The sequence below is a fragment of the Dasypus novemcinctus genome, chromosome 12 (genome assembly GCF_030445035.2).
Source record: "Dasypus novemcinctus isolate mDasNov1 chromosome 12, mDasNov1.1.hap2, whole genome shotgun sequence".
Taxonomy (NCBI): Eukaryota; Metazoa; Chordata; class Mammalia; order Cingulata; family Dasypodidae; genus Dasypus; species Dasypus novemcinctus.
This window is the reverse complement of record NC_080684.1, coordinates 10607197-10622882: the sequence shown is the minus strand read 5'-3', so window position 1 is coordinate 10622882 and position 15686 is coordinate 10607197. Positions and strand designations below refer to the sequence as shown.

The following is a 15686-nucleotide window of genomic DNA, read 5'->3' as shown; positions in this document are numbered from 1 at the left end:
TCCACTCCCCTCTCTAGTACATTGAGGCAGGTAAATATAATTTCTTTTGATTCTTTAGTAACTACCTCATATTAAGTATAAGCTTGTAAACAAAACGGATCTTTACCTCTGATTAATTTAAACCCTAAAATCAAATATCCTGGCCTTGGCTCAAACTTTAATTAGATATTTTGGCCATCTTATCTAATTGATCCTATAGGAAAATTCTTTGAGATTAGTAAATGAATCTCTTTCCAGGGGGTTGTTAATACTCTTCCTTGATCAAGTAAGATCATATAATTAAACTCTTAATCCATTTATTAAAAAGTAAGGTGAGGGAAGTGGATGTGGCTAAACTGATAGAGCGTCTGCCTACCATATAGGAGGTCCAGGGTTCAAACCCAAGGCCTTCTGGCCCATGTAGTGCGCTGGCTCACGCGCAGTACTGCTGTGCACAAGGAGTGCAATGCCACACAGGGGATGTGTCCCCAGCATGGGGAAGCCCCACGTGCAAGGAGTATGCCCTGCAAGGAGAGCCGCCCTGTGCAAAGAAAGCACAGCCAGCCTAGGAATCGCACCACACACACGGAGAGCTGATGCGGCAAAGTGACACAACAAAAAGGGACACAGATTCCTGGTGCTGCCAAGCAGACACAGAAGATGCAAGCGGACACAGAATACACAGCGACTGGACACAAGAAAGCAGAACGAGGGCGGGGAAAGGGAAGGGGAAAGAAATAAATCTTAAAAAAAAAAAAAGTAAGGTGAAGTACAACAAACGAATGTTCTGAAATCAAGTAAAGAAGAAAATTTACATTATAAAGCCATTTAAAAATAGTGAAAAGTCGAAAAAACAGTACATTGAAAGATATTATTTTATTACTTTCAAATACACAGACACACCTCAACTTTTTTAAAGTATTAAAATGAAAAGGTCTTGGGAAGCAGACTTGGCCCAGTGGTTAGGGCGTCCGTCTACCACATGGGAGGTCCACGGTTCAAACCCCGAGCTTCCTTGACCCGTGTGGAGCTGGCCATGCGCAGTGCTGATGCGCACAAGGAGTGCCGTGCCACGCAGGGGTTTCCCCCGCGTAGAGGCGCCCCATGTGCAAGAAGTGCGCCCCGTAAGGAGAGCCACCTAGTGCAAAAGAAAGTGCAGTCTGCCCAGGAATGGTGCCCCACACACACAGAGCTGACACAACAAGATGACGCAACAAAAAGAAACACAGATTCCCGTGCCGCTGACAACAGAAGCGGATTAAAAAAAAGGAACACGCAGCAAATGGACACAGAGAACAGACGACTGGAGCGGGGGGAATAAATAAATAAATCTTTAAAAAATAAAATAAAATGAAATGAAAAGGTCCTGACACAAGGTTTCTGTTAATATATAATATTCTTTTGTATTTAGTATCATCTCTTCATATATAGAATTACACACTTAGTAGAATCTTGATGATAATTTTCCTAGCAAAAACTTTTCTCTGTAGATTGTGTAAAGATAACTGCCAATCCAATACAGACCATATTTTGGTTAAAATGACCAATTCCTATAGCCTGAATTAACAAGATTTTACTATTGTTTTGTGAGGATTAAATCCTCTAACCAGAGTCAAGATAAGACTTGATCTAAAAAATTTTCCCTCATAAGGCAAGCATATTATTGAAAGAAAATAAAATAAAATAAGAAACACCTTGCTTACCTGTACATTCATATAGTTTTTATAATAAAACCATACACCAAAGTAGAAAAGAAGTTAAAAAAAAGACTATTAGGGACAAATTTTAAAACTCCTAAAAATATATTCATATTCTTTGCAAAAAACCCAAAATGAAAACCCCACACACACTCAAAAAACAAAACAAAAAATTAAACTAGTCCAGAAATGGTACCATTCAGGATGACAATATTTAAGAAGTCAAAAGATCATGTATTATTAATGTGAAGCAATAATTAAAATGTACACATTATATGCAAAGCAAAAGGAAAAATTTTCAGTTCTGCCTCTGTCTCCACTGTGTAGGCGTGACAGGAAAGCTCTAAAATTTTTCCTCACTGAATCATCTCCAATGATTCAAGCCAGTATTTATCCCATATAGCTCAATTGTGTAGCAGCTGCATTCTGTATTCTATTTTGTTTAAATGGCAGTGAAGTTATTTCAATTTTAGAGACAAAAGAAGCCATGCTAAATTTTAACAACTAAAATACAGCTTTAAAAGGCAAATTTTTACTATAATGCCCTACTTTCCTGCTTAAAGAAGAAAGAAAAAGAAGATATCAATCTCTTCACATACTGACAACACTCTGAACTACCCATATGGAAATCAAGTTAAACTGTTTTCTTAGCATTCATGTCATCATATACAGATATAGTTATACCATAAATGATTCAAACTCAGTAAGAATCAACCAGTTATGACTTCGGGAAAGGAATCATTCACATCCTTAGGTATACCACAAAAAAAAGAAGAAAATGCGAAAATTACCATGGGTACAATCCCTTATTTTCTGTCTACCTAGATCAAAAATGATCCACACAAAAATTAATTTCTCATTCATACTGCAACTTATATAAATGCAACTTAAATACAATTCGATCTTTAAAACTAAAAAAAAGGGAAAAAATCTTAGTCTTCCATTATTTTTAAGATTTCCTATTGATGCAACTATAATAGAAAGATATGTGCATAAAGCAAAATATCCAGTTTTATTGTTTTACCCTTAAAACGGATATGAAAGGATATAAATAATTAACACGGGGAAAAGGGGTTGGAGAATGTGGCAGAGTGAAGATCATGGATTCCGTGGCCATGGAGCCTCCTAGGCTTGGGCTGCGTGACCCTGGGTACGTTACATTAATTCTGTAAGCCTCGGTTTCCTTATTTGTTATGTGTGGATTGTATCAGTACCATAGTTAACAGAGCTATTTTGAGGATTAGGTGAGAGAATGCACATAAAGCACTTAATCCGCAGAAACCATTCACCTAAATATAACAGTGGTGAGTTATAAGGGAAAGTGGCTTCAGGGGTGGAGAAGCCACGCAGACTGGTCAGGACAAGGGAATGTTTCCTAAGAAGCCAGCAAGGAAGAGTTATATGTAGAAGTAACAGCATCAACAAAGGCCCCCAAGAAGGGTTTTGGAAAAGCATGTCCTTTTGAAGAACTGAAAGGAGGCCAGGAGACTACAGCACAGTGAATCACAGGAATAATACAAAAAAAATTCAGAAGAGCTAGTAGATCGAGCAAGCAAGTCTCCATAGCCACATCAAAGACTAGATTTCTGTTTTAAATACTAATGAGAAGCCACTGGAGGGTTTCAAGCAGGGAAACTTTTATTTAACAGATTTTTTTTTTTAAGATTTTTTATTTTATTTTTTATCTACATACCAGGAAATAACTAAAGTAACATTGCATTTGGGTAGAAAGACTGGCATTCAAAGTATCCTAAGGCACTTAACTCATCTTTGCTTAAAAATACTATCCTTTCTGGTGGAAAACTCTAAAATGTATTATTCATTTCTGGTCTTGGTTATAGAAAAAGAAAAAAAAAACTAAGGGGTTTTTTTTTTCTTTTCCTCCCTTTTCGAATGCCTCATGATTAGCAGTTATTCTGAGTTATGGATATAAATTTTAATTTTTATCATTTGCCTAATTTTTAAAATTAAAAAAAAACTTTTTTTGAGGTTCTGGGTCAGGTATTGAACCTGGGCCTCATATGTGGAAAGCTGGCACTCAAGTACTAGCCACATAGACTCCAATTTTTTTTTTAAAGGTGGAACCAAGGATTGAAGCCAGGACCTCCTACATGGGAGGCAGGCACTCAACCACTGAGTTATATCTGCTCTCCATGCCTTTACAATTTTGAACTGCAAAATATATAGCTGTTCACGATCCTGAGCAATAGAACTGGCCAAATTCTCTGGGATATAAATAACCAAATTAAAGACTAAAAGAGACCAAGTTGGTGCCATTTAAAAAATTTTGTTTTAAATAAAAGCATCACCGTATGAGTGAGCACCTTTAGATTATTTAACAAAATTCAAGGTGTTCTTACTTGGCCAACTACGGATAAACAATCCAATTGTCTTTTCTATCCTTACTCAAAGGATGCTATGAATTGTTGGAAAAAGTCCAAGGCCATATGTATTTGAATTCTTTAATGTTTCTTGTTGATTTCCGTATCAACACACAAAATACAGGTATATCCTAAGCCTACTCTACTCCTAATTCAATACTCAACTGCTGCTAGGACTCTCCCTCCCTATTCTATGTCTCCTTACTCTTGACAAATTGCCAATCTCCCAAACTTATCTCTTCTCTAACTTCAAAGATGCTGTCACTTTACTCTTCTTTCCTCAGAGTCCAAGAAAAGTGTTTGGAATTTCAAGGTTAGTGCCTTTCCCAGTGCTACTGATAGCCCTTATCAGTTATTCTGTCTTTCATCTTCAACTTCTCTTTCATTATCCTTTCACAAGTAAAACAGGGTAGGGTAGATAAGGAGGTAGACCGACAGCACAGAGCCACCCAGTTCTACTTGTTCTCTGGCCATACTCACGCACGTTTTCTCCATTTCTGACTTCACCAATCTAATTTAGACCTTTGCTACTTCTCACCTGAAAAGCAGTCAAACATTTCAGTAGAGTCAAATTAATCCTTAAAAAACAAAACCAAAAACAAACAAACATTCTGATCATAATACTCATGTAACTGAGAATTCATCCATAAGCCATTCTGCCTATCAGTAGCCTTCAAACTCTTTTTTCCCCTGGCATTCCAGTTTCTCAGCATCCTGGTGCCAATCTATCCAACCTCTCCTCACAAAACTATCAGGGCTGCTTTATCCATTATCTTGTCTCTACCAACAAACTTCTGTAAACTAAGATAAAGAAATCACATCCTTTCTCACGTTATCTTAGGTTCTCACCTGCTACTTGACTAATATGACTGTTCTTTCTTCAAGTTCTACTAATGTGGAATAAGAAACTTGAGTGCTCTTTTTCAAAGTCTTAGTTACTATTGTTTACACCCTCGTTTTGCCTTTACCTCACAGTCCGTTCCTCTGTTTCTTTCTCCTCCCAACTTCCTAAAGTGAACTCCAGATTCATTCTCAACATTCTTCTCCTAACTCTTCTAGGGAGTTTTTTTTCCATCCTTCATGACCGCTCTGTAAGGTTGACTTCATTCCTTGGGTTTCCAGCTACAATTTTCTGACAAGGTAATATAATTTGCTAACTTAGAAATCTGACTAGTGCCTCACATTCACAGCACCAAATGACAGAAACCATTTCCTCCTATAAACTACAGAAATCGTTTCCTCCTACAAACTTCCTTATTTCTGTTAATGTTACATTCTATCACCCAAGATCAAAATTTAGATTAAACTGTAAACAGTTTTCTCATCTGTCTCATATTCCATCAGTTACTAAGTTCCATCAATTCTGATTTACATCGTTTCTGACCTCTGCCCTGTCTTTTGCAATTTCACTCCCAAGATTTGAGTAACGCCCTCATTTATTAAATTACTACAAAGTCTCACCATCTACCTCTTTCTCACCCCACAATCCTGCCTTTTCCACTGGATTAAAGTTTGCAAAGGAAAATTCTGGTGAGGTCATTTTCAGTAGTTTAAAAAACTGTGTGGCTTCTTTCTAAAGCCTTTCTACCAAATCAAGACAATAATCCTGAGCACAGTATTCAAGACCATTCAAAATGTTTTAACCTACCACAGTAAATAATAAGTTATTCCAGTATCTAAACTGGGAAAGTCACTACGATAAACACCATGGCCAGGGAGTAGGATGGGGAATGAAGGATGTAGGGGGAGAGAAAAAAATATGCATGTAAGATATGATTTTACCCATACTAAACTATTTTCAATAGTTACATATTCCCGATAGCTCCTTACTTTCCTATTTATACCCGTGCCATTTACCCCTACCTAGAATCTTTAACCTATTTCGACATATGAGAATTCCACCTGAATTTCATCAAGTGTCTGATCAAATGTCATGTACACAGGGAAGCCTTCTTTGGCTCTCCTCATTAAAACTGATTTTTTAATCTCAGTTTCAAGGCAAACAAGCATAGTAGAAAACAATAAATAAGTTCTACCATTTCTAGTACAAACTCCAACAAGTCACTTGAGCTTTTTAAGTATTATATATAAAATGAAAATGGGGCAAAATAATATACTATATTCCCCAAAGAATGCTCTGCGGCTGGGGCGGCTTGCACCCCAATGCTGACGGGGGGGTTTGGAGGGGTCAGACTAGACCGCAGTGGCGTCTGATGCTAGGGCAGACAGCATCAGAGGGGCTCTCAGGCGTGGAGGACGCACGGCGAGGGGAGGAAGAATGCCACGGAGACCAGGTCTGTACGCAAGTCCGGTTTATTGCGGAAGGGGACACAGCTTTATAGGGTTAGGGACTGCGGGGAGGGATTTGATAGGTGCGGGCGGGTACTGCTTCCTGATAGGTGATTGTAAGCGGTTGCTAGGCAGAGGGCTGGCTGAGAGGTTTGGAATAGGGGAGGGGAAAGGGGGAGTGAGAGCTGGCCGGATGTTGGGCTAGGCGGGAGATAGAAAGGGGGAGGGCAGCGCCGGCCAGCCGCTAGCAGCAAAGGCCTAGTCAGGCGTGGTCACCTTATCTAGGCCCAGTGGGCAGAGGCGGTATCACTTCTTGCCGCACCGTTTGCTACTGTGGCAAGCCGGGCACCCTTCCTCCCACAATGCTCCTACCTCAAAATACTTAGGAACACATTCTCTTCAAAGAATAGATAAGCCTCTTAAAGTAAAGAGAGTTGATAGAGGCCACAAATGAAGAAGCAACAAGAAACCAGAGTGATAAACTAATATGGAAGCCACGGCTGCCCCCAAGGGCCAGGAATGAAGAGCCTGGTGCAGAGTACAAGGCGTGACTTCTGGCCAATGCAAGGTAAGATACAAAACCTTAGGACTCTGCATAAGGCTAGAACCCTTCTGAACAGACCAACTAGGGAAAAACAAATGAATAAACAAGGTACCTGTTGGTAAAAGAAAGCAACAAGGAAAGTTCTCTGCCTCAGCCTGGGCTCTTGAAGTGAGGGAATATAGCTTCCCCTGAGATTTTATAAGCATAAGCCTGCCTTCATTTGCATTTTAAGTTCTGAGTATAAGCTTACAACTCCAAAATACAAAACACGTGAGGGAACATACAACCATGAGCAAGAGTCAGCAGAAACAACAGCTGAGTAAAAAGCCTTGAGACCTCAGAAATTTAGAGTATAACTTACAGAACATAAAATGTTTAAAGAAAGAAGAGAGAACTGAAAACATTAGCAATAATCTATTTCATGTTTTTTAAAAAGTCTAGGCATGGGGAAGGTGGATGTGGCTCAAGTGATAAGGCATCTGCCTACCATATGGGAGGACCCAGGTTCAATCCCTGGGACCTCCTGGTGAAAAAGAAGAGAAAGCGTGCCTGTGTGGTGAGCCAGTGCCCGCGCCAGTGAGTCACACAGCAAGATGACGCTGCTACAGAAGAGACACGAATGGGAGAGTCAAAATGAAGCACAGAAGAGATCAGGAACTGAGGGGGCGCAATTGACAGGGAACCTCTCTCTACATCAGAGGTCCCCAGGATAGAATCCCTCTGAATCCTAGAGAAGAAAAATGAGAAGACAAAAAAGAGAAATAGTTACAGAAGATCACACAGCAAATGGACACAGACAGCAAAAACAGCAGGGCAGGGGTGGGGGCGGGAGAGGGGAAAATAAATAAATAAACCTTTAAAACAAAACAAAGTCTAGGCAGATTTACAAAAAGAACAAAACAGAATGTCTACAAGTACAAAACATAATAATTGAAAATAAAATTGAATAGATGGATTAAATAGCAAATTAGAAACAAAAGACAGACTATAAAAAAAGTAACCAAAATTATTAAAATTTTATATATATATATATATAAAATAAAGGTGGTTAAAGCAGGAAATTTTGTTGTATTACAAGAATAAAAATTTTTTAAAAACCCATTTTAAAAAGATAGAAAACATGAGGAAAAAAGTGTTTAAGAAAATATAAATGAAATGGAAGTTTGCCTATATCCAATTGGAATAAAATAAAAAGAACAGAGAATCCTGAATATTCAGAGAGATAGCTTAAAGATCTCTAGCTCTAATGTAAAATGTAAAATTTCAGATACAGAAAGGACAACTTGTTTTAACAGAATTTTAAAAGTAATCCATATCTAGACATATTAAAGTGAAACTGTACAAAGGAGAATGGATATCACCATCCCTAAATCCTCAAGACCGAGGAATGAACACACACAAGGGGGGAATGCAACTATGGACTAAGGTAGACTTACTATTAGCCTAACAATGGAAGAACTTGTACCACTGATATAAAGACAGAGGTTCTTAGGGGAGGGAAAGGGAAGAATCGGTGCAACATGGGGCATTTTTGGGAATTTGGAATTGTCCTGCATGATATTGCAATGACAGATACAGGCCATTAAGTACTTTGTCAAAACCTATAAAATTGTGTAGAGCAGAGTGTAAACCGTAACGTAAACTATACACTATGCTTAGTAGCAAAGCTTCAAAATGTGTTCGTCAATTGTAATAAATGTACCACTGTAAAAAAAGATGTTATGGAGGAAAGTGTGGGAGGGGGAAGGTGTGGGGTACATGGGAATGCCGTCTATTTTCTATGTAACATTTATGTAATCTAAAGCTCCTTAAAAATAAAGAAAAAATTTTTAAAATCATCTCTTCCTTGCCCCCTTCATAACCTTCATATACCATGGTAAAGATCAAATTAGAAGGAATAAATTTTTATATCTTCTCAAAATATATTTTAGTGTTAAAGAGTAAATTTATGAGAAATTCTCTCAATCTTACAGACTGTGAAAACCAGTAGTCTGGCTATGTTTTCGCAACCAAAGGCAGGCAAATGACTTTACTTCTTCCTTTCATTCCTAATTCTAAAGGGAAAGATTTTTGAAAATTCACTCTAGAATTTACTTCTAGGCTAAAATGGCAGAGCCAAATCACATTGGACAGAAGCTGTTTCAGGTTTTCCTTGCAATTCTATTCGTTCACCTTTTAAACATCTATGTGAGCCTACCATAGACAAGTAACTCTAGACTATGCAAAGATGATGAATTAGGTAATTTTCCTTTCCTAATTCAAATGTAAATGGTAGTGTAGTGTTTTAAATATATGCTAGCTGTATGTAGGAGGAAAAGATGCTATTAACTTTGGCTGTACATGGTTATGGGCAAACAACTGGCAATGCAGCTGATGGATTTGGTGAACAAAAAACATTTATACTAGGCAAATGAAACAAAATTGATGTTAATAAAATAAAAACAAAATTTAGATAGCTAGATATGTTGCAAACAAACCCCTTTCCCTTTAATGCCAGCTTTCAACTCAAAAGTCAATTAATTTTTTGTTCTTTTGCATTAAGAGTTCCCTCATCCCTTTCACAATCACAATCAAGAATGTACTGCCTGGAAAGCGGACTTGGCCCAATGGATAGGACCTACCACATGGGAGGTCCACGGTTCAAACCCCGGGCCTCCTTGACCCGTGTGGAGCTAGCCCATGCGCAGTGCTGATGCATGCAAGAAGTGCCCTGCCACGCAGGGGCGTCCCCCGCATAGGGGAGCCCCACGCACAAGGAGTACGCCCGTAAGGAGAGCCATCCAGCACGAAGCGGGGTGCAGCCTGCCCAGGAATGGTGCCACACACACGGAGAGCTGACGCAGCAAGATGATGCAACAGAGGAAAACACAGATTTCCGGTGCCGCTGATAGGGATGGAAGCGGACACAGAAGAACACACAGCGAATGGACGCAGGGAGCAGACAACTGGGGGTGTGTGTGTGGAGAAATAAATAATAAATCTAAAAAAGAAAAAAGTGTACTGCCTAAGAAAACAAGGAATAAAAAATACATATTTTTATAGAAGAACAAAATCTCCACTTTGGAAATCACATACATTTCCTCAAGCTTGGTCCCAATGGTTTCAAGAATTTTTATTAAAATAGCTTATGATTATTTAAGTAGACTAACAGTGTTCTTGAAAATCTCCATATTAAAAATCCTCATCAAGACTCCACTGACCTGTAATTTCTGGACTACAAATATAAAGGATGGAAAACACATGTGGTATAACAGTTGAAATAAGGACAAGAGGTTTTCTTCTTAATTTTCCTCAACAGTGCCAGTGAAGGATATTAATATCGGAATAACATTTCAGGACAGAACAATGCAAACCATAATTAGAAATAAAGTCAGTAAGAAACTATCAAAGCTTCTGGGAAAGATTACTGAATTCCCATCCTGGACAGTTCTGCTACGTTCTCGACCATGACAGTAAGAATCCCCCGAGAACGGGGTGGTGCCTAGTGAAGGAGGATGGACCATTGGGCTGGGCCCCTGATATTGATAACTGCACTTATGAACCTTTTCCTTTGAAACTGAAACTTAGCCTAGTGTTACAGGTTGCCTAAGAGTTACCTCCTGGGGGTCTCCTTTGCACAAATGTGGCCTCTCTCTCTGAGCCAAACTCAGCATATAAACACATTACCTCCCCCTTCCCTGCTCCCCGCTCCCAGTGTGGGACATGACTCCCTGGCACCGAGGGATTATATACCAAGTGCCAACTGGCAATGTAACTGGACAAAGACCTTGACCATAAGGCGGAAATGGTAAATATAAATGAGTTTTTATGGCTAAGATTTCAAAGTGAATTGGGAGGTCATTCCAGAGGTTATGCTTATGCACGTCTAGGCAGGATCTCATTGACTGCCTCAGTAGACAGTGCCTCAAACAGCAGAGCTCCTGAGGGCTCCAGAGACATCCAGACACTGTAGGCAGGGCAGGCAGCTCAGGGGTTTGATGCCCTAATAGTGGGCCTTACCTTGGAATTCATGCTCCCCAGCGTGTTAGAGTTGGACTCATTTGTGGTCTCCCTGCATAGGGCTCTTCTGCCCCTTCTAGTTGAACCTATAATTAGCACTATACTTGACAGGTGGATGTCTAAGAGACTTAAATCTTTGGGCCGTCCATGTGCAGTTGGGCCCTGAATCTCAGCAGAGTTACAACACCTACACTCCAGTTCATTTTTCTCATCCAGGACAACTAACAAAGAGATGATGGACTACCAGCATATAAAGGAACAGAGAGAGTCTGCAACTGCAAGTAAGATAGCTCCATCCATCTGCCCCATGGGATCTAAGCCCCCTCTCAATTAGAGGTAGAGTGGGCATCCCCAAATCCTTAAGACTGGGGAATGAACAATGGACTAGCAGTCTTACTACTACTTTACTATAGACTTACTGTTATTCTAGCAATGGAAGAACTTTGAGTAGCCACCGGAAGTTCTGAGGGGAAGGAGAGGGAAAATTAGGTGTAATATGGGGGCATTTTCAAGACACTGGATTTGTCCTGCATGACACTGCAATGATGGATACAGACAATACATATAGTCATAATTTACAAAATTGCATGGACAGAGTGTAAACTATAATGTAAACTATAATCCATGGTTAGTGGCAATGCAAATACGTGACGATCACCAATTGCAACAAATGCACCACACTAATGAAGGATGCTGTTAATGTGGGAAAGAATGGAAAGGGGGAGGGAGTGGGGCATATGGGAATTCCCTATATTTTTTATGTAACATTTATGCAAACTAAAGTTACTTTTAAAAACAAAGCTTCTGGGCAAGGATTATACATACTAGAGAAGCACATGTATGTATAGGTATGTGTATATAGGTATATATATTTGTATGTGTGTGTATAGACACATACCAATAATATAAGCCAATGAAGCTAATGAAAATAGATAAATAAGTAATCTTCAAAGATAATTAGGGGAAACGGACTTTGGCCCAGTGGTTAGGGCGTCCGTCTACCATATGGGAGGTCCGTGGTTCAAACCCCGGGCCTCCCTGACCCGTGTGGAGCTGGCCCATGTGCAGTGCTGATGCGCGCAAGGAGTGCCCTGCCACGCAAGGGTGTCCCCGCGTGGGGGAGCCCCACGCGCAAGGAGTGCGCCCATGAGGAAAGCAGCCCAGCGTGAAAAGAAAGAGCAGCCTGCCCAGGAATGGCACCGCCCACACTTCCCGTGCCACTGACGACAACAGAAGCAGACATAGAAACAAGACGCAGCAAATAGACACCAAGAACAGACAACCAGGGGAGGGGGGGAAATAAAATAAATAAATAAATCTTTTAAAAAAACAAAAAACAAAGATAATTAGCTATCCTGAAAATAGAAATAAGCACCACAATTCAATACAGTTTAATACTGCAAAAGACAATGGAGTGGATATATTCAGGAAAAAGTTCAGAAAAAACCTGACATGAAAGAAATGGTTTAAAATAGGGTAGTGAGCTTAAAAACTCTCTTTAGAGGAGCAGGTATAGCTCAGTGGTTTTAGAGCCTGCTTTGTATGTATGAGGTCCTGGTCCAATCCCTGGTACTTCCTGAAACGAAGAAACAAACAAACTCTCTTTACCTTGAATTCATACACCATAAATGATTATTTCAAATGTTTCCTGAAATTAAATAGTTCCTATCAATCTAGCATAAGAATTGTATGCCTAAAATAATAAAATACAAAAGCACTACCCAAAATAAAACATTCTTTTTATATATTTTAAAGACTGTCTTCCAACCAAATTTATCTGTAAAAGGTAGTTACAAATATCAAGTCTTACTAATCCCAATATAATCATTATTATCATAAGTAGAGATAATAGTGCAACATATATATATCCTACACATTTCATTTCTCCAATATCTGCTTTGCCTCTTATCTCTCACTTTTATTAAGAAAATTACTAGATGAAAGTGACAGAAGGAGTCATATTTTTTCATACTTGGTTTTAATGATGACATTGATCATCATTTTAACCCACTCGCAAATATAATTTGAAATGCAGGATTACCGAAGGAAAAATATTTTCAATTACTTGGTCAGTTGTTTATCTTTCATGAAAAATAGTATAAAAACAAGAAGGGCAGCCATCTGGGTTACTAACGCTGTCCTAGGCAATTTAATTATACATTCACATTTAATTCTTAATTAAATCTATATTACCCATTTAATGGATAATATCACCATTCTCATAACAGGTGAGCAAAGCAAGTCTCTGAAAAGTTAAGTGACTTACCCAAACATACATGGTGAGTGGCTGATTTGGGATTCAAGCCAGATCCCTAATTCCAAAGTTCCTACACTACTTACCGAATTATTAAGCAATGAACTGTAGCTATACTTCATAAACCCTTCTACTGACTATATAAAATTCCATTGTGTGGATGCACCAGAATCTACTAAAGTCATTTTTCATTTGTTTATAAAGTCCATGTTGTCTCTAAACATTTGGTATTTTCAGAGATTCCCCAAAAAGGTATAAGAAAACATCTGGGGGTGATGGATATGTTCATTATCTTGTAGCAATGGTTTTAAAGTGAACAGACACATCAAAAGCACTAAACTGCACACTTTATTTTGTTTATGTATTTATTTATTTTCGAGGTACCAGGACTGGGGATTGAACCTGGGACCTCATATGCAGGAGGCCGGCACTCAACCGCTGAAGCACACTGCCTTCAAATTGCACACTTTAAATATGTAGAGTTTACTGTATATCAATTATACCACAATAAAGCTTTAAAAGTAAAGGAGGAATTGACTAAACGAAGGCTGCCATGCTGGCTCGGGACAGGAAGGCACCCTGGTCAACAGCCCCAGGGGAGCCCGTTTGCAGCCACTCCAAGCCCAGCACCAGGTATGCTAGTGAGCAAGCCTTGGAAGTAAATCCTCCGCCTCGGCCATGCTAGCCCTAACCAACCAGATCATCCACGGCCACTTGTGTCATCTCACTGAAGTCCTGTATATTTTGCAGAGTCTCCACTGTTTCCTATTCACATTCCTGACCCAATGAATCTGAGAACATAACAAAATGGTTACTGTTTCATGCCAATAATTCCTTAACAGTTTATTATCCAGTAGGAGGTAGGTGAAACAAAGATGCAGAATCTATTTTGGCTAAAAGGTGGAGGGGGTGGGGATTTAAAACAGTAATGGGCAAAGGACCCAGTACTTAAAATTATAAAATCAAACGATCATGAAATCAGAGTTCAAAGAAATTTAGAAATCATACCTGTGATCTCCCATTCCATATAGGAATATTTTCTCCAGTATACCTCATTGATAGATATCTAGTTTCTATTTCCATTGATTCAGAATGAGGGCACTTTGAAGTTTGTAAATCAAGCATCTAATAATTTCATAATGTACATTTAAGAAAAGTAGGAAGAAAGACTTCCACCCTGATGATAATGGCTGATTAAGTAATATAGACCAATGCCCCACTGAGAACCAGAAAAGCTGGATAAAATACAAAATCATCTGTTTGAAGACAATGAGAAGTTAGCAAGGCACTAGAAAATTATGGAGCCAAGATATGGTGTAAAAAAACCAAACACCAAGAGGCGGTCCTTGCATTTGGGGTTATTCTTATCTAGGGGCTAAGCAAACAAAAGTTCAGGCTCGGACTGTCAGGTGGGGGGGGGGGGGGAGCCCTGGGAAACTCCCTAGACCATGACCTGGGATGGTGTAAAGGTGAACCAGAAATAAACCAGCCTTCTCACTGACTGAAATCCAGCTCCAATCCCTAAATACAATTAAAATAATTTTAGATTGCTTATGCCCCTAGGTGTAAAGAAGAAACTAATGTAAGTCCTTGCTAGAGGGAAAAAAACATAATGCTGGACCTCAAATCATTTTGACAGTTTTTTATATACAATTAGTCAATCAAAAATAATTTGCACAAGAATAAGGAAGAAAATGTAATCAAATTCAAGAGAAAAAATGGAAACAAACCAACAAAATAATTTTGTTTAATATGTTCAAGAAAATAAAAGATAAGATTGACATATCAATAGAGATCTGAAAACTAATTAAGTGGAAAATCTAGAACTGAGAAATACAATAATTAAAAATGAGAATGCCCCTGATGAGTTAAATGGCTGACTTTAAAAACGGCTAGAGAGAGAAAGTGAAGGATAGATCAGAAGAAAATCCAAAAATAAACCAAAGAAGTGCAGAAATTCAGGGAACAGGGATAAAATGAAAAGTTTAACATATAATTATAGTCTCAGAAGGAAGGAAAAAGGAGGAAAAGCAATATTTGAAAGGACAATGCCTGAGAGGTATCTAAAACTTACACAAGACATCAACCCAGACTGCAGACCTACAAACCTCAAACGAGATGCAAAACACACACATTCTCCCTCGTCTCTCCCCCTCCCCATGGTGTAAAAGAATGTATAAACATTTGAAAGTTAAGAAATATCATTCAAAAAACTCTAAAGAAGCCCAAGGTTAAAAGAAAGGAGGCAAATCAACAAGTACTTAGCCCAAGAAGTTAGGGGGGGAAATGGCAAAGTAAACTCCCTAAAAAGTAGAAGGAAAGGAAATAATCAAGGCAGAAATGAATGATATACAAAATAGAAAACAAGATAAGAGGATCAATGAGAGCAAAAGATTCTTTGAAAAGTCTAAATGTAATAACCATATAAAAAGGTGCTCAATACCATTAGTAATCAGGGAAACGCAAATTAAAACCTCAAGGAAAGGGAAGCAGATGTGGCTCAAGCCAGTGGGCTCCTGTCTACCATACAGGAGGTTCCAGGG

General features: G+C 38.9%; 1 protein-coding gene across 13 annotated transcripts in view; it reads right to left on the bottom strand.

Annotated features, from left to right (window-relative positions):
• Positions 1 to 15686, bottom strand: part of PPHLN1 (periphilin 1) — a 146609-nt gene that overhangs the window by 18133 nt on the left and 112790 nt on the right. Inside the window, exon 13 of one of the 13 annotated variants that reach the window (XM_058307831.2) lies at positions 12304 to 12465. The exons of the other annotated variants lie outside the window; for them this stretch is intronic. Within the exon in view, the coding sequence (XP_058163814.1) occupies positions 12388 to 12465 (78 nt within the window). The 3' untranslated portion in view covers positions 12304 to 12387. Of the gene's footprint in view, positions 1 to 12303; positions 12466 to 15686 lie in introns of those variants that run through there. 13 annotated transcript variants of the gene reach the window in all.